At 33.8% G+C, this 24,935-nt stretch overlaps 1 protein-coding gene across 1 annotated transcript in view; it reads left to right on the top strand.

Annotated features, from left to right (window-relative positions):
- Tmtc2 (transmembrane O-mannosyltransferase targeting cadherins 2) overlaps positions 1 to 24,935 on the top strand; it is a 227,531-nt gene that overhangs the window by 52,333 nt on the left and 150,263 nt on the right. The window contains exon 3 of the mRNA XM_058571325.1: positions 10,875 to 10,989. Within this exon, the coding sequence (XP_058427308.1) occupies positions 10,875 to 10,989 (115 nt within the window). The remainder of the gene's footprint in view (positions 1 to 10,874; positions 10,990 to 24,935) is intronic.

Here is a 24,935-nt window from a genome sequence, read left to right as displayed (position 1 = left end):
GCCGTGATGTAATAATATAATTTTGGCACATTGACCGCTCTTATATTGACACATTTCCTGAGTGTTTCCTATTTATCTTACTTAGTCATCTATATACTAGATTTCTTTTGCTGCCTGGAAGCAGAAATTCCTGAGTTGTTTATTTAAGACTGTTTAGTAGGTAACATCCTTCCTCATTTTAATATTACACTTTCAATTCATGTAAAAATGCCTTATTTTCAAGTATTTTCTGTTGTGTCTTTCAAGAATTTTTAAAACGCTGATCCTTTATCAGCAAAGAAGCCAAAGAAAATTAACCTCCCTTTTTTCAATTGTTAATAGCTCAAAGTACAGAAGGCAACCTTTAAAATAATCGTTGCCCAAAATTTATGCTTACAGTAAAGATATTTGACATTTTTTTAGAAATCTCATAATATAGTTATTTATAAATATTATTCTAATCCAAACCTGTATTTTTCTCCTTAACATACATATTTAATTCTTGAAATATAGATTTCTGCTTGTTATTTCTTTTATAATCCCCTTTTCTCTAGAATCAGCTCTACTTTTGCACTGTTTAACAGTAGCTCCTGAGTTGTTCACAGTTACTGCCAAAAATCAGTATATGAAAATTAACACAGGGTGTAGTACTAAGATGCACTATACTTGTGTATTAGAAGCAGACCTTTAAAAAATTAGGTTTATTTTCAGTTTTAAAATTGGTTTCTAGATTACATTTAATATTGCTTTAGTTTATGGTTTTGTTGGCATGGGTTTAAGTTGACAATGTAATTCTCAGTAACATGTCCAAAAATACTGAATAGATGTGGTACATTATAAAATTGTATATCTCACTGATTATGCTTTTTATGTATAATAATCTATTCATGAGATATATCTTTTATATAGTAGTGGACTTCTCAGTGTTAGAGGTCTATTATCTAATTTAATCCCAGTGAACATGGAGTGTAGTTTAAGCAAGCATCATTACATCCATTTGACAGATGAGAAATGAGCGGAATCAGGATGCTTACTGAAAAACAAAAGGGTAATACTTCATTAGTAATATCTGTTATTTTCCTCATACTATATCATCACAAACTCTCTGAACCTGAGGTTGATCGTTGATGTAGTGAGTATATAAATACCATCTTGTGGGATAGTATAGGTAGTATATACTATCCTACAAGATGGTATTTAGTATAGGTAGTATATTTAGCCCAGGATTTGGCCCACATTATATATTTACCAAATTATTGCTTTTACTATTGCTAATGAATATAGCAATGATTATATATATATTGCTAATGAATATAGCAATATATAATGATTCAGTATACCCAAATTTTACTTGAGTATACCCAAATCTAGGTGGTGGCAAGACCAGTACTAAACTCAGGTTTTGGACCTTTTATCTAATGTTTCTGCATCAAAGTTTCTTTAGTGACACATGGTAGAAAACTAACCTGGGGCCTAGGTGGCAGGGACTCGCCCAAGTAATGGCAGGATCCACTGTGAGATAAAGTAATCTATGGGACATTGGATTATAAAAGAACTAATGGAAATTTGGGATAAATCGGATGTCCCTTTTTCTCTCTGGAGTAGTTTAGAAATCATAATACAATTATCCTGGAACTCATGGCCTTTCTATAGGTTCTTCATCTTTTAGATCTGAACCAAACTCAAATGATTCCCATTATCATAGAAGCAAACTGTAAGGGCTCCTTTGAAATAATTTTGTTTCTAATATGAACTCAATCAGAGAAAACTCAAATACTCTTTAGAATTTACCATCAATTTGTAGGTACTAGGTGAATGACTTTCATGGATTGTGAGATCAGCCATGTATAAGGAATTTCTAAAAGGCCTTTCCTGTATTGGTATGGATATTATAAAATAGGATCAATATTTATGGAATTGTATACATTCACCAAATGTTTTTTTAACTACTTTTTTTAATGGGTGATTAGCAAAACAAAAAGCAAAAAAAAAAAAAAAAAAAAACAGGGCATGAGTTGAGGTGATCCTCAGTCTTGGTGCTCCCAAATTCTTGCCCCTTGGCCAGTCATTATATTTAAAAAGGGAGTTATATTAACTATATATATTACTAGGGCTACTTCATCAAAAACTTTACAGAGAGCACATTGCTCATAGGGATAGAGCAGATATGTTTTGATGGACAGGCCCAGGGAAAAATTGTACATAGATGAAACGTCAATGAATGAAGGCAGATACAGGCCAAATCGTGTATCAGTTACTCTAAGTGATACTGGTAGCAGACCTGGCTGTGGGTGTAGAGGTGATTCATAGTCAAAGTTAGAAATATAGCAGACTTTGTAGATGGGTTGCTGAGGAAGTCCCCCTAGACATATTAAAGCAAAGACATAGATTATATATGTGAACATCACGATATGCATGTAGATGTTTTAGTAAGTAATCATGTTGTCAAGATGAACAGTGTTGTTATTGAAATACTCTATTTTATCTTTTGAATTTTAATGCTGTCTTCTTCACTAGGAATAAATTTAATTTCAGGTCCATTTGAAGTAATCAAAGATAGCAAAACAAGAGAATAACTTCATATTGTAACATGTTAAATTAGAATTACATATACGATTATAGAATATGTGTTCTGGTATCAACGATACCTGATTTTTAAATCATAGCTACTTCTTACACTTATTTTTTTCAACTAGAACTCTTATTTACCTATTTAACATGATATTCTTTTTTGTGATAATCCAAGGTATAATTGCTTTAGGGAAAACAAATTCCTGTAGGCTTAGAAGGGCTCCTATTTCCCTGGAATAATATGAAGTGATTATCAGATAATTAGAATAAAGCCTAGGCTATACATGTTGACCACTCCCATCAGAGTTTTTATTAATAGATTGAGTAAAAAAGCATTCTGATTAAACACAGAGATTATCTCTCTGTCTCTGTTATGTTCATCATAAATTCCATGCAGTGAAGTGGCTCTTTTCCCCCTTACTGTTTTTTTTTAGGGGGGTCACTAGGGATTGAATTTGGGGCCACTCAACCACTAAGCCACATCTCCAGCCCTATTTTTTTTGTATTTTATTTAGAGACAGGGTCTCACTGAGTTGCTTAGCACCTTGCTTTTGCTGAGGCTGGCTTTGTACTCTCCATCCTCTTGTCTCAGCCTCCCAAGCCACGGGGATTATAGGCTTGCACACTGCAACCAGTTTCCTTTGCTTTCCTTTATCCTTCTCCATTGAGACTGGAAAATTTAGCACAATTAACCTTTATATTAAAATTAATTTATTTGAATTATAGTTTTGGCAAGACCATTGGTGGAACATGTACTCCATAGTGCTTGAAACCAAGGACGTTAGAGAGACACAAGCCTGTCTTTCAGCTTGTTTAAATGTTTTTTGAGTCTCACTTTGCTTCTCTGAGGCATCGTTCCTCCTCTAGTACTAAGGGGGTGGTAAGGTACTGCTATAAAATTTCATAAAGACTGTATATATACAAAATTTAACCTAAAATTGGTCTTTAATTGGAATAGAAGTAATTCTTACTAGATATATTAGGCACAAATAAATTAGTTATTTAATATCTTTTGCAGCATGCCTGACACAGGTTCCTGGCAAAATGCGAATTTTTACCCTTTTTGGAAATAGCATTCTGATTCTTTATAAGTAACTCACAGTTGGGGAAAGTGAACTTTAGGATTTATCTTCTTATTTATGCAATTAAATACTTCAGTTTTGGCAGATCTTTACATACTAGTTAAGAATTTGATAGCAGGATTAAAGATAAAAGATTAACATTCTAAGATAAATTATAGCTAAAAGCAAGAGTCTAAGAGTCTTTACATATTTTGGTATTTATTTATTTTACTATTGAAATGAATATGCATATCTGATAGCCCCAAGAGGCATGTTTACTCATGTAGACCTGAATAGTAAGTAGCTAAAAATGAAATATTAATATTAAGCAATATGTTTTTATCTGATTTTTCACAGAGCAGTACTATATGGCAAATCATGAGAAAATTGTTATTTTTATAATAAATGGTATATGCCATAATTTCTTCAAATTTTAAATATAAAAATCCCTTGAAATGTAGGCCAGATTTCCACATATTGATTTTTTTTTTTTTGCTGTGAAATTGCAATAGTTACTTCATAGAAGTTTGATTTTAGTCTATAAACTTAAAAAGTTTCGTGTCTTTGGATGAGGACTGTGGAAAACATTGGAAGTACTTATTGACACAGATCACTTAGCATTTCCAGAGGGACTGCATATTTGATTTTCTCTTTGGAACAAGTTTTACAGGATGTGAATATTTAATTGTTTCTCTACTTTTCAAAGAACATAAAATAGACCGTGGCAGATTGTGGACTAAAGTACAAGAGGAGCTTTCATTGTGAATTAAGGTCAAGTTTCTTCTTAAGTGGATACCTTTTAGATGTTGTTGAATATCTGTGTGAAGGGTTCTTGAGGTGTAAGAGTGAGTCCTACTTCACTTCCTGGTTTTCTTAATAGAAGAGTGTTTTGTTTTGTTTCGTTTTTTTTAAATCAGAGTACATTTGCTAGGATTTATTTAGTTATGTGTAGAAGTGCCTTTTTGCCTTCCCTTACTTTTCTTGTGGATGTTTAGCTTAGGAAGGAAGTCTTAAATTTATTAAACAATGCTTGTTCTGTCTCTCCCACATCCTCACAGCACCAAAATCATTTTATCTGTGTCTTAAGTCCCTACCTAGCATGTTGGACACCTCTGAGCAATAGCCGTTTGTTGACCATAGGTTGAGTATGTTCTGTTTCCATTGTGTTAACAGGAAAAATGTGACCTTTAAAATTATAATCTCAAAGAAATGTAAAACAGCATATTTTTGATATAAACTTTTCTCCGGCCTGGAAAATATATTTTGAATATGGGCACCAGATAGCTTATTTTGTTGTGGTTAGGTTTTATTTTCTCCTAGCAGCTCTGAAAGGATGACTCATTTGAATACTTTTGTTTTGTCTCATATTGTACTTTGGTTCCTAAATTACATATGGAAACATACTGAGTACTATATTATTCTATTTTGAGTTCAGACTAAATATTAGGAAGGTAAGGTGGCTCTACCTCTACCTTCAGATACCTGAGAACAAATCTGGATCCCCTTTTTCATTAACTGTTACCTGGTGAGCTAATCTTCAGTTTTCTCCTCAGTAAATGGGATATTAATATACCTCAGATGTTTTTATTAGGCTAAATAAGTTTAGATCACTTTCAAATATATAGCAATCTTTAAGTAAATATAAGCACTACTATTATTACTTTATTATAAAATTTTATTCTTCTCCCTTTTCCTTTTCTTCTTTATTTGTTCACTTCAATTATCACAGTGTGTTTTTTTTGTTTGTTCGTTTGTTTTTGTTTGTTTTTTCAAGTACTGGGTATTCAACCCAGGGATGCTTAACCACTGAGCCATATTTTATTTTTTATTTTGAGGCATGGTCTCACTAAGTTGCTTAGGGATTTGCTCAATTGCTGAGGCTGGCTTTGATTTAGTAGCTAGGATTAGAAGTTTGTGTCACCATACTCTACTCAGTTATCATACTGTGGCAAAGAAGGTCCATAAGATTGTGTAGTTGCCTCTCTAAATTAGCACAGTTTCTTATAAAATTCACTTGTATAATAAGAAGTAGATGTGAACTCTGAGTATTCGGAAACTGTATGGTATTCATCCATACTTTATTAAAATATAGACTTTTAAAACACTGATAACCATTTTAGGCTTTATCACAATTTGAGGGGGAAGAATTTTAAGCATTTTATTCCAATAAAACTACACCTCTGAAAATCCATTGCATGGAATTATCACATCGATAAAATGTATGGACTTAAGTGCAAAAGATATAACATAATAAATATTAATGAAAATGCAAGTCTTTATGTTCAGGTGAGGTCCAGTGTATAAATATGAAAGTGGAAATTTGAAAATAATCCTGTACATCTGTTTTGAATTGTCTTGGTATAAGAAAAAGTTTGATGTTAAAGCTCTTTATTTCTTAAGTAGGATATAGTATAATTCCATCTCTATTTTAAAAGAATGTGAAGTATGACTTTAATTTTCCATTTCTACCTCTCGTTTCCTCCCCCTCCTCCCCCTTTCCTTCCCCACTTTTCCCCCCTAGATCCCAGGTAAGGGGTTAGATTAATTATATTCTTGGTTCATGGTCAATTTTTAGGGTGATCCCTGCCAAGTTTTCTCTTTTATTCATCTCTCTTGTATGTCTGTATCTAACTTCATTTTACCTTTGCATCATAGGCAACTGTTCTAATGCATTTGGATTTGTATTCTTGGATTTACAATGTACACTTAACAAAATATGCACTGATATTTAGGGTGTTAATTTTTAATAATAATTATAAATGTAATTATGTCACAATACATTAGATTTTTGCTAGTAGGCTTTTACATGCAGTCATGTTACAGTATTTACATGCTGTATGTTGATTCTCATAACAATTCATGAAGTAGAACGCACATTGTACTCCCAAGGATGGACACACTGATTATTTCTTACTGTCAGCCAACACGAAGACACCTGAAGTAAACACTGTCTTACATGTTCTCATAGGTGAGAATTCTGAGTGGGAAATTGCTGATCCCAGCTTATCTTTGATTTAGTTTTGTGATTTGACTGAGTACTCTTGGATGGCATATAAAAGTGGAGGTTCCAGGTGGCATAAGGGACAGGCTGTTCCAAGTCACACTGCCAACCACAGTGCTCTGGTTGATTCTCCTACAGTTCTTGGCTTCACCTAGTCATTTTTTGCCAAGCTGTGTATAAAAGATGTCTTGCTACTGTACTTTGCATTTTGCTGGGTTAATAAGAAATTTTGTACTATTATGTTAGTTTAAACGCTTGGTGCTTATCTGGTTTCCTTTTTTTGTAGTTTCTAGTTTATTCTTTTTGCTCATTTTCTTCCTAGTGGATTTCTTACCTGTTTCTTGTTACTTGTAGGAATACCTTTTACTTTCTAAATAGAGTGCTTTCTCTTTTTAAATATTTGAAGTACATTCTCTGAGTGAATTGTGTGTTTTTAACTTTGAAGTGGCAAAGTTATAGGAGCACTTCATTTTGAAGTCTTCAAATTCATCATTTTTTTACCTTTTGAGTTTTGCTTAGAGTCCTCTTAAGGAGTCTTTTTCTATTCCACGAAGATATTCCCCTACATAGTCTTCTCTTAGCTTTACCTTTTCACGTTTAACTTTGTGAGTATCTGGAATTTACCTTTGTATTTGGTGAAAACAGCACTAAAATCCAGTTGTATTTTTCTCTTTTGTATATGGTTAGGATACATTCTTCAAGTCCCTTAATAAACAATGCTAAAATATTACATAAAATTTATATATTAATTTATATAAAACCAATGTTTTCATAGTGTAAAATTGTCCCGTCTATGAAACTTGGAATATTTCTCTGTATCTTAGCGGTTTGGCTTGGATATTTTCAAATAATGAGTCTAGTTAGATTTAAAAATTGACACGATGTGAAAAAGGCACACTGAGTAATTGGCAGGTGAATTATTTAGAAGTAGAAACATCACATAGGCAATTATGGTACATGTTTTATGTTTTATACTTTAACATTTAATATATAAAATATGTTAAAATTAGCTGGAATTGAGATGGTTTTTCAGTTCAAGTGTGATATTTTATTTTATCATTGGAATACAAAAAATGAATAGTGTCCATGAAAATAATTGTTATTTAGATGACCGTTAATAGTATTTTTTATTTCTGGTCATATTCTCTGGGATAGCTTTATGCATTTATAAGTGAGCTCTACTTTATGTTGGCATGTATTGGTAGCATTGATGAAAAATATCAATCACATTTATATTTGTAAGTCTGGAAATGCTAACAGAAATTTTCCCTCCAAAAACAAAAAAAAATCATGAGACAGTTTTAGTTTTAAGTTTGGCAACTCTTTAATGATTTTAAAATGTGTTTTGATAAACACAACACTGGGGAAAAGTTACCTATGGGAGAAGAGATTTTGAGAAGGAATTTTGATTTTGATTTGAACATGATGAAATCTTGTCATCCTATCAATGCGTAAAGCAAAAGCTCCGGAAGTAAAATAAATCAGCAGAATTGTTTCTTGCACACACACACACACACACACATACACAACAGATGAAAGGGAGCAATGGAGGAGAGGGGGGGAGAGAGAGGGAGAGAGAGAGATAGAGAACAAGAGAGAATGAGAACATGAACATTACACCGTGGAGAATCCTGAGGTCTCATATGTGTCCAGGTGCAGGATTTTGACTTTGGTCAGGTGATATTCATATCTAAATTAGCCTTATCACTTAACTTTGTTTTATTATTTATAATTCTTACCACTCCCAGAAGTTCATTCATTCATCTTATTGTACACATCCTATCTTCTTCAACCCCCTCCACTCCTCTTTCTTTTATCATAGGCTCCAAGTAGGTAACAGCTTGATTATTTGGTTTCAATATTATATGCACAACCTCTAATAAAGTTTCTGGCCCCCCAAAAATGTATTAACAAGTATTATTTAATGATTACATTTGCGAATGAATAAATGAATACAACCAAAGGAGTGGACATATCTAAATATAGCTGTATTCATGTTGACTACTGCCAAGAGCATTACTTAAGATTAATTAAGATACAGATATTGAATAGATCAATTTGCTCCTGTGGACATATGACCTAAAATATTCAAAGCAAATCATTGCTATATTTTTCCTGCATCTGTATTTTAAGTCTGTGGTTTGGGTGGGGTGGTATTAATATAATGTTTTCTTTTTGCTTAAATTAATATTTGGATGAATTTCTCTGGAGTAATTTCAATGCAAATCAATTTTCATTTACTAATCCCACAATCAAAGCAGAACTTTGTGGAGGGATGAAGTGGATTGGAAACTCACCTAGGTATCAGAAGTTTCCATAGAGCCATGCTTCATTAATTTGTTGGGGGAAAGCTAGTATATATAAAATCCATGTAGTGTTACACCTGTTAAGTTTGAAGATAATCATAACATTTTACTATTGTGTTTGCCATATTTTAACTTCCTTTTATGCATTTAGTAGTTCAACTGGACAATATTTTAAATTGGTTTACGTGTGTGTGTGTGTGTGTGTGTGTGAGAGAGAGAGAGAGAGAGAGAGAGAGAGAGAGAGAGATTGATTGTGGATGGAATCCAGAGGTGCTTTAATACTGAGTTACATCTCCAACTCATTTTTTATTTTTTAGTTTTGAGAAAGGGTCTTGCTAAGTGCTGAAGGCCTTGATAAGTTGGTGAGACTGTCCTTAAACTTGCAATCCTCCATGTGTGGATTTACCTTTCCATTTGAGTATATGATTTTCTATGGATTCATCATTTCAAGGCCTCATCCCTAATGTGTGAATGTCAGTTTGCAATAAAAGACAAATCATGATATAAGAATGTCAGATGTAGCGTAGAGTAAATTTGGAAATAGTGAGCCTTGGGTTGGAATTTCTGCTGTAATATCTCAGGATCAACTTGGCAAATTATTCAGTGCCTCTGAGTCTGCTTCCTCACCCACAGGACAGGCATTAGCTTTATGTACAGGACTCTGTAGAAAGCCTCGTGAGATGACATATATCAAGTGTGGCATAGTATGTGACATTGTTCGATGTTGGATAATGCTCAGTTCAGTGCCTTTCTTGTTTTCCATCAGAAGCATAACTTACCAAATACGAAAGATTCTTATTCTCTGCAGATAATATAAAGACATAATGACAAAAATCACATTACATTTAGTATTATTTCTATCATCAGTGCTCTATAATTTTAAATTGCAGAGCATCAATCATTATAACATTAATGATAATAGCAAATATTTATCATTTACCATTGTTCAGGCATTGTCTGAAACATCTTACTGTATATTGACTAATTTAATTCCCATCACGAAGGCAATGAGTCACTATGAACCCATTTTCCAGAGTGAACCATAGTGCTGTTGTATTAAATTATAGGCATGCATGCAATTCTGATCCTAAAAGATTCTACACTTTTTAAATGCATTAAAAAGTGATACCCTTTCGTTATTCAGGCATAGTGTATCAAATAAATTTTGATACATATAAATCTTTCTTCTTGTCTTCATCTTTCCAATGGGGGAAGAGTTTATTTTCAAGGATCAATACCCATCTCCTTGAGGGGAGAAATGACTTTTAGTATTGAAAAACTATAATTAGATGGGGAGAAAATTAAGGGCACACAGAAAACAAATGATTTTCAACATGATTACGTGTGGGGAAAGATTTTTCCCTATAGTGAACTCATTTGTTGGAAGGGTATAAAGAAACATTATATCTGAACAGACCATATATACTTCACTGTTTTAAGAAGGGTAATGTTTTACTGATACGTTCTGATGCCTATTGAGTATCTTTCTAACTTTGATCTTGTTTAGATACTTTTGCTTTTCATCTTCAGATCTTTTATGGCATTTATCAGTTTTTTCATACTAGAATGAAATCTTTGTTTATTTTAAGATGATTTCTTACAGTTTCTAGCCCAATAAGTATACAGTACTTTCAGACCATGAAGACCCCTATGGAAACTTGAAAGAGCATGAAGTCTTTGTAGGTGATCTTAAGATAACATTGTTCTTGGCCTTATGATGAACTGTATATGTATATCAGCTTTGAGACCTAATAATTGCTTTAATTATTTTTAAGCTTTGATTACATTTAATCTCCTGGCTTGGTGAAATGTTAGAGTATAAGGGAAATAAATTTTACTTCTTAAAATGTTTTATGCAGGTTTTTGTCTCCCCATGGTACTTCCTGATGGCCTGATATTATGTTATGTGTAATTGGATTGACGCTTAGCCTGAACGCTTCTTTTTCTTCTTGCCAGCATGGGGTAACCTTGGAAATGTTCTGAAGAGTCAGAGCAAAATTTCTGAAGCTGAAAGCGCCTATAGAAATGCTTTGTACTACCGCAGCAACATGGCTGACATGCTTTATAATTTGTGAGTATGACTCGCTTTCTCTGATTGGGTTCATTTTTGAAACCTGTGGTGAGAGGGACTATTGATTTAACTGCTGGAAACAGAGATGGTGATAGCTGTTTTTCTGAAATAGTCTTTTCATTAATCATGCCTCTGAGACTCATAGGTGGATAGTATTTGTGATTTCTTGGTTGGGAGCCACATCATCTATATTCATGAGTATTGATGTATTATGGCTGAGGTTTTTTGAAGTAGTATACCATATGATAACCTAAGAGTTGGTTTAAACGCTTGTAGTTTTTCACAGAGTTTGTTCCCTTAATACTGAGATGGGTATTAGGGCTCATAAAATAAGTCTTTGTGTTTGATACTTATACAAAAAAAAAAAAAGCAAGGTGAAAGTAAACACCTTCTTATTGAACTTGGTTTTCTCTCTCTTAATCCACAGTCACAGGTTATTAATAATGATGGCTTTCTTCATCATTAAGAAATTGCTCATGTCAAAGTATATATAGAATGTTTGCTTAGCCAGAGAGTTAATGAAAAAGAACATGGTAGTGATAATGGTGGTTCTTTTTCCTCTTCCTCATCCTCATCCTCTTCATTTTTTTTTTTCTTTTTGGTCTTTGAAGGTACTGATGATTATCAGCAAGATTTGGATAATGGGGTAATTTAGAATATCTGCACATTGAATTAGAAACATCCCTATGATTAATTTTGTTGTTGTTGTTGTTGTTTGACTGAAAGTCCTAGGAGCTATTAAGAAGTTTGAGCTGGTAAATCCAAACTAAACTCAAGTCCTTGTTTGGCCTCTTATCTTTATGAGAACATTTTGTTTGTTTGTAATAGAAATCTAGCTTAAACTTGCTTAGACACAAAAGAGAATTTATGAACTCCCATAACTGGGAATTCTTGGGGTTGTCTAGATGCAGGCACGGTTAAGTCCCAGTGCTTGATTATGTTCTGGGGATTTGCCCCAATTTTGTGGCTCTGGTTTTGTTCTGCTTTGTTCCATTCTCTGTGCTGCTCTGTCTGTAGGGATGAGAAGGGGCTCCTGCACCTTTATTTGTGTTACCTCCTGATTCTTCTTAGTCTTGGAAGAGAAGATAACTTTTTTGTTTGTTTTGGGGTCTGTATTAATCCTGCAAAAAGCTCTCCTGGGGTCCTGAATGTTCTCTTGCATGAAACACTGGGCAGTGTGGGAGGGACTGAGAGAATCCTCCTTTGAGAGCTTTTCAGAGTTGGTATGGGCAGAACAGATGTCTACCCACTTGTGTTTAATGAACTCAACATAATATTGACAGTATCAAAAATTTGTAAACTTTAATTTTTGATATGTATTTATACTCTGGCTACCTAATCTTTCATACTGGTTAACTCTAAAAGTACTGAAATTAAAAAAAAATAAATAAAGTCCAAATAGGAAAAGTTCTAGTTATTTGAGGGAAGGCAGAAGGAATGGTTCATTTCATTTTCTGTTCATACATTTACCCTGTCTTTAAATTTCTACTCTCAGATGGTGGGATCTCAGCCGAGGGGGCTGATTGTGTGAATTAAGTTAGCAGGTGTGCTTTGTTCTTTATTTCACACTGTTTAATTTTTCCTTTGTTACCTGAAATTCCTTCACACAGAGCAAACTCTTTCCATTTTGCATCATCCCTTCCACCCACTCAGCTGTGTTTCATGCATCACCAGATTTATTACCATCCTCTTTCCTGAAGTATTCGAATGAAAATATCAAATTAGGCTCCTGCGTACAGACACTCATGTGTTGATTAATAACTATTATACCATGACAAAGGCCCATATCAGTTTACTACACTTACACACATCTTTATACAGGAACAGTTTTTTTTTTTTTAATCTTAAAGTAATATCAAAGTGTCTCATGCTTTGCAATATTGAGTATCAGTTTTCTGATATCTATTCTCCATACACTTTCAGGGGAAAAAAAAAGAAAGGTGAAAATCAACACCTTTTTATTGAACTTGGTTTTCTCTCTCTTATCCATAGTCACAGGTTAACTTAAAAATAAAATAAAATAAAATAAATTGGGAATGCTGGGGATGGAACCCAGAGTTTGGTACATGAATGGTTAGTGCTCTGACATCCTCAGCCCCAACAACCACTGGTTAAAAAATTACCTACCTGTGGGTGGTACCTATTGTGTAGGAGGTTAAAGGAAAAGGATTTCTGTTTATTCAGATTCTTTCTTTCTTTCTTTCTTCATGAAGAAATAGTTACTAACATGATCAATTTTACCCCCTTAATTGTAGTCAATGGAATGTGTCATTAGGGCCACATATAGTTCTAATATATTTTTTCCAATATAATAGGTTTCTTTCTTTCTCTCGTGCTAGGAATTAAACCAAAGGCCTACTACATGCTAGGAAAGAACCATCCCACTCATCTACTTCTCCAACCCTCCTTTATCTATCTATCTATCTATCTATTTATGTTTTGAGACAACGTCTTGTTAAGTTCTCCAGGTTGGAATTGAACTTGTGTTCCTCTTGCCTCAGCCCCCCAAGTCTCTGGGATTACAGACATTTACCACCATGCCTGGTTCATCCATATTTCTTCTTTACTATAATCATAAATTTATTCCATTAGATAATCCCACTTCATATGTAACTTAAAATCTTCATCTGACAGCCTCATGGATCTCTATATAAACTATGAAAGCATATGGATACTGTTACCCAATCCCTACTGAAAAATACTTGATGAAGAAATAGTTACTAACATGATCAAGTTTACCCCCTTAATTGTAGTCAATGGAATGTGTCATTAGTGCCACATAGAGTTCTAATATATTTTTTCCAATATAATAGGTTTCTAAGTCACACATAATTGTCAGCTTAAATAGAAGAGGCTTAAATTTCCCTGAAAAACTGTTAGCAGTAATTCAGAAGTATTGAGTTATGTAACCTATATGGTTGACAGAATTCTGATACTCAGTTTTTATCTTCCAATGTATGTATGATTCCATGATTTTTAAATCAAATATTAATAAAATGAACAAAGATAAATCTTCTATAACTTCCAATATTAATAAGTTTGGTATTATATGTTCCTTGGAACAATTTTTTTCTTTTTTGTTTATATTGGTAGACAGTTTAGAAATTATTAAACAAATTAACAGTTTTGCTTTTAAGATGTACATGCTATTTCCATTACATAATTTGATGAACAGAAATTATTCTATGTTCTGTTTCAATTCCTAAAATGAATTTGCATTGCTCAGTCATTCTAGTAAACTTAACCTGATAATTCTCCTTTGTGGCTATACGAAACATTACTTACTTTTCTTATGATCATTTACACTTATGTCTCCTAAAGATGTTTTGTGAAAGCAGCTTGAAACTGATAAACATACTTTTAGTAACTGGTACAAAATACTTATATTTCTTAATGAAATTTAGAAGCTTTTTGGAATCCTAGTTTCTGTTATATCTTAATTTTGATCAGTAACCTAGAATTTTGGAACATATTTAGTATTCATAAGCCTATTTGCTTTGAAAATTATTGTAAAAGTTTTATATTATAAGAAATCTTTATGGGAAAAATAATCTGAAGGCATGTGTCATCATTTCACTTTAAAGCAGTATGATCACTAAAGTGAGGCACCCCATGACTGGCCAGACAGGGGAATTCTAGGTCAGAGATGATCCTCGGATTGATTCCTATATTTTGTTTTTATGTTTCTATTTTAAAGATATCATTAGCACTTCTTATTAAGTATATCTGAACATTTTAGGTGAGGAGGAAGGAAAATATAGGTGATTTGGAAAACAAGCAGTGTGGAAATTTCATAATCTTTTACAGGATGATAATACTTTGAGGAAAGTTTTTTGTTGTTGTTAGAAATTATATCAGATTATATCAGATTATATCTGAGAGGTGCATACAAAGGATTGTAATCCCTATTTATATAATATTGGAATAATTTTAATTTTTTGTTACTTTGATAGCAATTTATTTATTTACTTGGTTCTAGTAATTGAGCCCAGGGGTCATTTGCAACTGAGCTACATTTCTAGTGCTCTTTATTTTTTATCTGGAGTCTTGCATAGTTGCCTAGGCTGGCCTCCAACTTGTGATCCTCCTGCCTCAGCCTTCCAAGTCACTGAAATTATAAGTGTGCACTTTCTGTGGCCTGCATGGCAATTGCTTTAATGGCATTAACTAGTTGTGTTAATACTAGTTAATACTAGAGTATTGTGCCCAATACTCTTCTTAATTCTTTCCATGGTATCCCAGTTTGCCTTCTAATGAAGCCTACGGAATGAGGAAGCCAAGGTTCAGAGTTACTTTGTATAAGGTCACACAAATAGTGTGTATAGGGACCATTGTTTAAACCTAAGATGCTCTGATTCTGTACCCATGCAAAACTTGTATTTCTGCTCAAACGGGCAGAAACTTCAATAAGCAAGGCACAGTGGCACATGACTGTAAGTCCCTTTGCTCAGATACTTGAGGAGGACCATAAGTTTGAGGATAGCATGAACAACTTAGTGAGATCCTGTCTGAAAATTTAAAAATTAGTAAAAAGGGCTGGAAATGAAACTTGGTGGTAGAGTGTCCCTGTGTTTAATCCCTGGTATCACAAAAACAAAACAGAAGACAACAAAACAAAATATCCAAACTCTTCATGATGTATGTTCCAATTAGAAAAAAGTGTGTGTGTGTGTGTGTGTGTGTGTGTTTACTTCAAATGACTTTTAAATGTAGAAAGAAAATATTTGACTTTCAATCTACTATAATACTACATATTAAATTTTTATAATAGTTACTGAGTTTAATCAACTAGATTGTCAATGGAATTCACAACTGCATTAAGAGCTGTTTTGAAGAAGAAAGTGCTACAGAAAAAAATTTTTTTGTTTTCTTTTGTTACCAGGGTTTGAACTCAGGGACACTTAACCACTGAGCGATATCCCTAGTCCTTTTTATTTTTTAATTTGAAAGAGAATCTTATGAAATTGCTAAGGGCCCTGCTTAATACACTGAGGCTGGCCTTAAACTTGAGATCCGCCTGCTTCAGCCTCCCAAATTGCTAGGATTACAGGCATGTGCCACCACACCTGTTTCTAGAAAGCTTTTTTTGGGGGGTGGGGGGTACCAGGGACAGGAATTGAACCCAAGGGTGCTTAACCACTTAGACACATTCCCAGCCCTTTCTATTTGAGACAGTCTTACTAATTTACTAAGACTGGCTTTGAATTTGTGTTCCTCCTACCTCAGACATTTTAGCTGCTGGGATTATAGGCATGCACCACCTCACTCAGCCAGAAAGCATTTTTAATTTTCTGTACCCATTAATTGTAACATTTTGATATCCTTTTAACCTATGCTTCTAGACAATATCATGTCATGTTTAATTTAAAACAATTATTGCCAGTTGCAGTGGTGTACACCTATAATTTTGGCAATTTAGAAGGCTGAGGCAGGAAAATTGAAAGTTTGAGGTCAGCCTGTCAAACTTAGTGAGACTCTCAGAAACTTAACAAGAACATAAAAAATATACAATTTTGTCTTTTGGTTTGTTTGTCTCAAAAACAAAACAAAAACAAACAAATGAAAACCAAAACACTGCTTAGTGGTAATGTGCTCCAGGATTAACTTCTTAGTATCAATAAATTAATCCTTAATTATGCTCTTAATAGCACTAAATATCATGCATTTTTTACACAGCTTATTTACATTTTCAAATTTATTACAATTTAATACTTTACAGAAGACATTAAGACCAGTTTTAATGGATCTGTGTTCTGATGTTGGTTTTTCTTTTCAAGCATAATAAGTTTTTAGAGACAAAGCAGATGAGCCATTGCTCGATGATTTACACTGTCAAATTTTGTAAATACATAGTTGACTTTCGACCTTTTAACTGTACCACTCACCACTGTCTGAAAGATAATTGATTTTCCTGCTAAAAAAATACTTGATGTTCTTTTATTGCTGTTATGGATTTTTCTCAGTCAGCCTGTTCCAAATGATACTTAAACAGGTAGTTCAATTGAACATTGAATATTTCACTGGGCATTATATTTCAGAATGTGGATAATAAATTTTATGCTGTATAATCAATTGTTGATTATCTTACATAATGTAGCGATCATTTCTGTAGATAATGGAAATGTAGCTACCATTAGTTTTCCTTTTTGTTCTGTGTTGTAAGAATCTAAATAAATATCCAGTATGAGATGCTAGAAAACTAGAACAAAAATAACCCTATAAATTTAAGGGAAGTAAAAATGAAAGTATTAATGGCTTTGAATTTGGAGACACAGAGGGAAATAATGCATAAATATGAGAACTTGTCCTCTGAAAGTTCAGCCACAGAATAAAAAATCTTACACAATATTTATAATGAGAAAGGGGTTACAAGTAGATACGTGTAAGCTTAAAAAAACAGTAATATATATATGAAAAACATGTAATATACGTGCTTTTTTGGGAAAATGTAAGTGATCAATATGGACCCCAGAGGAGACGGGCAATCTCAATCAAAATCCTTGGATAAATCTGAAAACTGTCAAAGAGTTTTTTCATCAACAAACAAAGTTAAGGTGTTTGGGAAGTGACTTCTGTCAAATCTTTAGTGAAGTGATAATTCCTGCACTAATTACACCTTTCATTTGTTTTTATGAAGCTAGAGTGAACCAAAGGCAAAATATTGACTAAATTTCATACACACATAAGCAAAAGGACAACAAACCCAAAAGAAAATTCAACAAGAAAGAAGGAAACAGAACCCATAACAGGCTGGCGACACTTACAAATACAAATGCAGACATGTCTTCAATTAATATGGTAGATGCAGCAATGTATTAAAGATTAAAACACCACTGTCAGATGGGATTTTGGCTACAGTTTATGGTGGGATGTTTGATACGGCAATCTGATTATTATACACTTAATTTAAAAAGTCAGAAGATAAAAAAAAATATGATCATCTCTAGATATGCCAGGAAGGCATTCAGTCAGGAACTGCTTAGAAAGCATGTCTTATAAATAAATAAACTAGGAGTGAATAAATATTTCTCGAACATAGTAAAGAATATCCAGTGAAAGTTAGCAGCAATGCTATGTTTAATGTTGAAGTACTGTAATCTTTTTCATTAGTATTCTGCTTGTAATAGTGGCATTTTTTTTTCTTTTTTGTGTCCCTCATACAGAGAGGACTTCTAACTATAATTGTTGATTTCTTAAATGAGTTATGGAATCCACACTAGAGTAGAAAAGATCCTGGTAATGGATATTAGAGAACTACCTTCTTTAAATTATATATTTTGATCAGTCACTAAACAATTCTTGTAAAGAACCTTCTTGAATCAGATATCTACTGTACCATTTTCTTTTGGTTTCTGAAGCAAGAACTTTGTGTTAGGGTTGGATTCTGTATTAGTTTTGTTGAGATGGTCATAACAAAGTGTCCCAAATTGGGTGGCTTAAAACTATAGATAATTATTGTCTCCCAAATCAGAATGCAAGAAGTTTAAAAAGTTGTCGGCAGGACCATCCTCTTCTGAAGTCCTTAGCGGAATCCTTCACTGCCCTTTCTAGTGGTTTGCTGAGATTTTGGGCATTGCTTGGTGTGCAGCTGCATAACTTCAGTTTCTGCCTGTGTTATCACATTGTTTTCCTTCTTTGTGTCTCTTGTCTTCACGTTGCCATCTTCTTACAGGATGCTCATCCTGCTGGCATAGTGGCTCATCCATGTAACTAATTACAACTGTAATAACTCTGTTTCCAAGTAAGGTTGCATCCTAATGTCATGGGGATTAGGACATAAGCATATCTTTTTTTTTTTTTTTATTTCCTGAGGGGAGAGTGCACAATTTAACCAATCATGCCTCCCTGATGGGTTTAATTGAGATATTAGTTTTTAATGGGAAGGCAGAAAAAAAGAGGCAGGCAAAAAAGCCTGGGCATGGTGGCATATGCCTATAATCCCAGTGACTCAGAAGGCTGGGGCAGGAGGATTGCAAGTTCAAAGCCAGCCTCAGCAACTTAGAGAGTGCCTAAGGAACTCAGCGAGACCCTGTCTCTAAATAAAATAATAAGAAGAAGAATAAAAAGGGCTTGGGGATGTGATTCAGTGATTAAGTGCCCCCAGGTTCAATACCCAGTACCAATTAAATAAATAAATAATAGAAGTTAACATTTTTATACATATTTCAGTGGTTTATATCTCATGATGCTCAGAAGTCTGTCTTAGGGAGAGGTAATTTAGTGGGAAGTGAGAAAGGTAGTGTGTCAAGTTGTTATCATAGATCCAATCCTACTGAGGGTATGAGAGATTTATTTGTACATTCAGGGACAAATTGTGAAAATTTTTGAGAGGTTGGGAGGGTCATAGATTGAAGAATTCAATTGGTGGGACTACCTGGCCTAGAGTTCAAAACAGAGATTGGTCCATGAGAAGTAAGAACTTAAGGAAAGGTAAGGAGAAGTCACAGTTGGCCAGAGGCCTACAGTTTGGAATGGGCTTTCCTGCCAAGTTCCATGGGGGGTAGGGAGGTGCCAAGGGAGTGGGAGGTGTCTGGGGGATGCCAAGCAATCAGATGGCCCTTCCAGAGTAGAGAATTCCTGTGATCTCCCAGGTGTACCCAGATGTGCTTGGTGTGTTTGACCTGAAGTGAAGGGACTGAAAGGTTTTTGTTGTGACTCCATTGATTGAGGTCAGCTAGTGCGTTGGGTGAGCAACTCAACTGGCCCTTTACTTCTTCCCACAATGAGGTGGGGATAATTGCAGGTACTAGAGTGTTCATATGACATGAACAAGGCTAGCACTTACTATAGGACTTTCATTTTTATTTGTTTGATAATGTTCATTACACAATTAATACAGGAATATCATCTTGTGAACCATTCAAATAGTAATGGAGGACATAGAGTAAAATATTGGAGATCCTATTATTGAATTCCGTGTATCCTTTTCTCTCCTACTAGTATATGTCTTACATGTTATTGGTAAGCATTTATACATTTCGTTATAGGTACACACTTCTTAGTTTTTCCCCTCATATATTGATCAATACTGACTTATGTGTGTAGATGTGTCACAATTTGTACACTCATTCCCCTTCTGATTAATATTAAGTTGTTTATATTGGAGATTTGACATTGACAGCCTTAATGAATACCCAATGAGATGATTTCAAAACTGTGTTGCTTCATTTTTCATTTCCCAAGTTGAGTTAACTAATTTCATGTTTATTGGCTCTTTGTAATTTTCTTGGAAATTAACTGTTTATATTTCTTTCCTAGTTTTCTTTTGGGTGGACTTTTTTTCTTATTTATTTGCATTGTTGAAAGGATAATTCTCTGTTTATGTATATACACAGACATCTGTTTTGCTTATATTTTTCTTCTAAATTTTACATCTATTTTCGCTTTTTTATAACCTTTATTATACATAACTTTATATATAGAAAAATATCTTTGTCCTTATATTTAAAGCCTCAATATTTTTTGTCTCTATGAAGATTATTTTAGCCTAATGTTAAACAATTATATATTGGGGGGATATTTTTAGAATTTCTCTTACTTTCTGTTTTGGTCACTAATTCACGAGGATCTATTATATTTGTGTTAAGGTATAATTTTTTTTCCCCACAAGAACCAATACTTCCATCATACTTTGCTGAACAGTTATTTATCACCTAGAATAAATTCTTAGGTATATAGAGTATTATTCTTTGGACTCTATTCTAACTTATTGGTAACCTATGCCAAGAACAAATTGTTTTATTTGCTGTAACCTCTAGTAAATTTGTTGTAAGTTTCCCATTACTGTAATTTGTTTCCTATAATTCTTGATTATTATTGTGTGTTTTATCTTTGATTAGAGACTTTAAAATTGCATTAAATGTCTAGTTGGGGTTTTGATTGGTTGAAACAACTTTCTATAATATAGAGAGGTGAATTAATATTGTTTTATACTCTTTAAGTTTTCCCTTCCTGATACATTTATTTGTACATTTCTTACAGTTTACAAATTTCCTTGTTTAAAATGTTATAATTTGGGGGGCTGGGGTTGTGGCTCAGTGGTAGAGTGCTCACCTACCACATATGAGGCTCTGGGTTCGATCCTTAGCACCACATAAAAATAAATAAATAAAATAAAGGTAAAAAATATATAATTTTGTTCACAAAAGTCTTGCATATTTGAAGTTGATTTATTTGGGTTTGTGTGTGTGTGTGTGTGTATGAAAATTTTGCTAATGTGAGTTGGGTCCCTCCTCCCCCCACCCTCATTATATTCTTAAGTAGTTATTCCCAATTATCTGGATTCTACTTTTTCTAAATTTGTGTGATTCCAAGTTTTTGTTGTGAATGTTCTATGATATATCTATTTTTTAGCTGAAGGTTCTCTTTCTTTGGAATTTCCCCAAATGTGCCTACTCTTATTCTCTTGAAGGCCTCTGAATATATAATTTGTTTTGTCTGTAATATTCTCCCCCTTTCTCTCCCTTTCTGACCTCTTGCTCCACTCCCCACCCTTTTTCTAAGCTAATCCTTTCTCAACTTAAGATGAGGGAAATTTCTGGATACTTCTTGAATTCTTAGAGTTGTAAGATAGGTACTCATTCTGAGTCTCACCAAGCAACTAGTACTTGACTCTACTTAATCTGGATCATATTTGAATTTTTTATATGTTTTTCCCCTTAGTTATACTGTGGTCTCTTTAAGAACAATGATGCTTAGGTACCGTTTTATCCCCAGTACTTAGGCACAATGCTAGGCACAGGGATTTAAGCTCTGTGCATGTTGATTAATAAAAATATAAACTAATGAGTTAAACTGAGTACATATTGATAATCTAATGACTCAATTAATGAGTTGATTAATGAATAATCTAATGAACATAAGTCAATAAAGTTTAAATTTGTTAATTCCATTTCCACACACTGTCCATATTTGTCAACTCCTGTCCATTTTACTCATGTGATTCACTCCTTTCCTAGTTTGTATTACTATCCCTGATCACTTAGCTGATTCTCCATGTTGACTGACTCAGCAGCTTTTCTCATCATATGTGACTTTGAAAACACTATACACAAAGACTACGAATAGCGAAATTTTCTCCCAGAGACATTGACAGTTGTATACATGCTGATGTGGACTAGATTTGGCATATATCCTCATAAACTTTAGCGTCAAGTCTTGTGTTCTCTTTCCCTTCCTCTCACCAAACCCTGTGAATACTTTTTTTTTATTACAAACTTATTGAAAGAAAATCTTTTTTTCAGAATTGGTAAGAATTTAATGAATACATTACTTAAGTAGACAACCAGCCAAGCAGTAATTCAACAAAGCAAATTCTAGTAGTTCCATTTATTAATAAGAAATAAAGCATATACTTATATTCTGAATTATTAGAAATATTAATATATTTCATAGTTCTTGAAATATCAGTTGTCCCTTAAATTCCACTTGAATTGTAAGTGGCTGACAGTGACATTTGTTCTCAAAAACATATTGTTGAAATTGTCCTTTAGTAATTTTCATATCTAATTTGTAGCATTATTGTGATATTAACTATCCCTATAAGACAAATAAATCTGATAAGAATATACATCTAGCCTTTATGGAGAAAATTTTTTTAAGGTAAAAATTAGAGATTATTTGAAATTAGGGCAAATTAAGCATGCATAATGATTTCATCAACCAGATATGCATTTGTGCACGTAAATTCTTGAATATATTTTAGCATTAAATTATCCATTCTTGAGTTTTGGCCAAGACATACTAGATTCAAGAAATTTAGCTAAGTCTGCCTTGTCAAAATGCCAGACATGGATTTAGGCAAACAAATTACTATATAATGACCCGGATGTCTACAGGATGGTAAAAGGGAAGTCAGAAATAATTTTATGGAGAATCCAGAGTTAAATATACATTTGGGTCCGTTTAAAAAACAGCCAGCATAAGATGAAGCATTTTCCATTTCAGTTTTTATGGAATTAATAATCATGTGATTATTAGTTAAAATTATAACTTGTATATAACACGAAGGTTCACCCTGTACCATTCAGTGGTATTCAATAAGTTTCTGTAAGTGGTCTCCAGGAATAAGTTGGATTGGTTGAGATGCTTGGCACTTAGTTGCTTGGGGGATCAGTCCATAAGAGATCTACTTATATAAATAAAAACACAGTAAGGCTGAGAAAGTGCCCTATGTACCTGTGTTTTCTTAGAATTCCCCTCATTATATTGTCACAGGTACTATAGAGACTCAAATCCTAGGTGATTCTATGTAGGAATCACAAGGTTGTTTGATGATCATATGTACCAGTGTGTAAAAACCACTTATTTATAGGTGCATCAAACCAGGAGTACCAGACATATCAATTTATAATATCATGTGTCTAAGACATTCTGATGCTATGAAACCCCTGGGGAAAACTTCTTCTTCCTTGGAAAGTGCTAGAATAAGTGTTCTTGTTATTTGCCTCTATAAGTCTTCTCCTTGTCCTCCAGTTCTGGAGATCACACCCTCAGCCTTACACATGCTGGGGAAGCACTGATCTTGACAGGGTCCTATTAATTTGCCCAGGCTGGTGTGGAACTGAGATCCTCCTGCCTCAGACTTCCAAGTAGTTGGAATTACACATGGGAGGCACTGCACTCAGCTTATTTCTGTAAATCTTTTGCAGAGTTTTCTGAGTCTCACGTCTCCTCTTTATGCATAGTTTTTACATGTTCTGCTCAGTTTTTGTGTTAATAAGGTCAGGCAAAGTATACTTCATATCCACTAGTTTCAGAGCCATCTTCTCCCACAGTTATTTTGCACATCTGTTCTCTAATTTATTGCGAGTTGATTTTGGTTTAGCTTTTAACAAGAAAACTTCCTGCTAATCTAAAATCCTTAATTCTTGTAACCATTATTTCAAACATCACTGGTTTTTACACAGAGTTCTGATAAAGAATGAGCTGCTATGAAGTTCAGTCAATACCCATGATGTCTTTTATTTACAGAAATGAGCACATTCACATGTTGGAAATAAGAATCTATTGATTCATCCAACATATCCTGAGTGCCTCCAGAATGACAGTCATTGAATTAGAAGCTAGGAATATGCTCACAAAGAAAATGTAGTTCCTCTTTTGCACTGTGGTACACATCTATAATCCCAAAGTGCTTTAGAGGTTGAAGCTGTAGGATCCCACATCCCAGGTCAGTCTGGGCAATTTAGCAAGATCCTGTCTCAAAATTAAAAAAGAAAAAATGTTAGGGGGCCGAGGATGTAGCTTCATGATAGAGCCACCTGCCTACCACATGTAAGGCCTTAGGTTCAATCCCAGTACTGCAAAACAATACAAAACAATAAATTAGAAGGGAAAAACAGACAAAGAGAAGATGTACTTCTTGCTCTCAAGTAGCTTAAAGTCTGGATTTTAAAACACAGTGTACGTAATAAAATGACATCTTTTCTAAGTGAAATGCTCTGGTTTTGTCAGAAGATAGGCCAAGAGTCTTAGCCTACAGAAAAAGAAGGAAAAAAGGGGGGTTACACTAGAAAGATAAGTGAATATGGTTGTTTGGGAGGAAAATTGTTCAGTTTGGGTTACATAGAACTGAGATGCCTCTCATTTATCTAGGCGACTAGAATGTGTTTCTATAGCTCATGCGAGGTTTTGGAAACAGAGGGTATAGATATTTTGTGGCATAATTACATAATTATAAACACTAAAACTGACTCTGTGTGTGTGTGTGTGTGTGTGTGTGTGTGTGATATAAAGATGGATGAAAGAAGGATCATGGGTGGAACCCTGAAGATTACCAATATTTAAAGAGCTTAGGTAGAAAAAATGTAAGTATAAAGGAGAAGGAGAAGGATAAAGAACTCTGTGTGACACACATGTTCCCATGTGTGTGATGTTATTGGAGCTGTTAGAGAGCACAGTAAGAGGGAAGAAAATGAGGGAGAGATCAGGTACTAGAAAAGTTA

The sequence above is a fragment of the Marmota monax genome, unplaced genomic scaffold (genome assembly GCF_021218885.2).
Source record: "Marmota monax isolate L192 unplaced genomic scaffold, Marmota_monax_Labrador192_F-V1.1 WCK01_AAM20220418_F8-fsc00036, whole genome shotgun sequence".
In the NCBI taxonomy this organism is placed as follows: domain Eukaryota; kingdom Metazoa; phylum Chordata; class Mammalia; order Rodentia; family Sciuridae; genus Marmota; species Marmota monax.
This window is presented reverse-complemented; position numbering and strand designations above follow the sequence as displayed.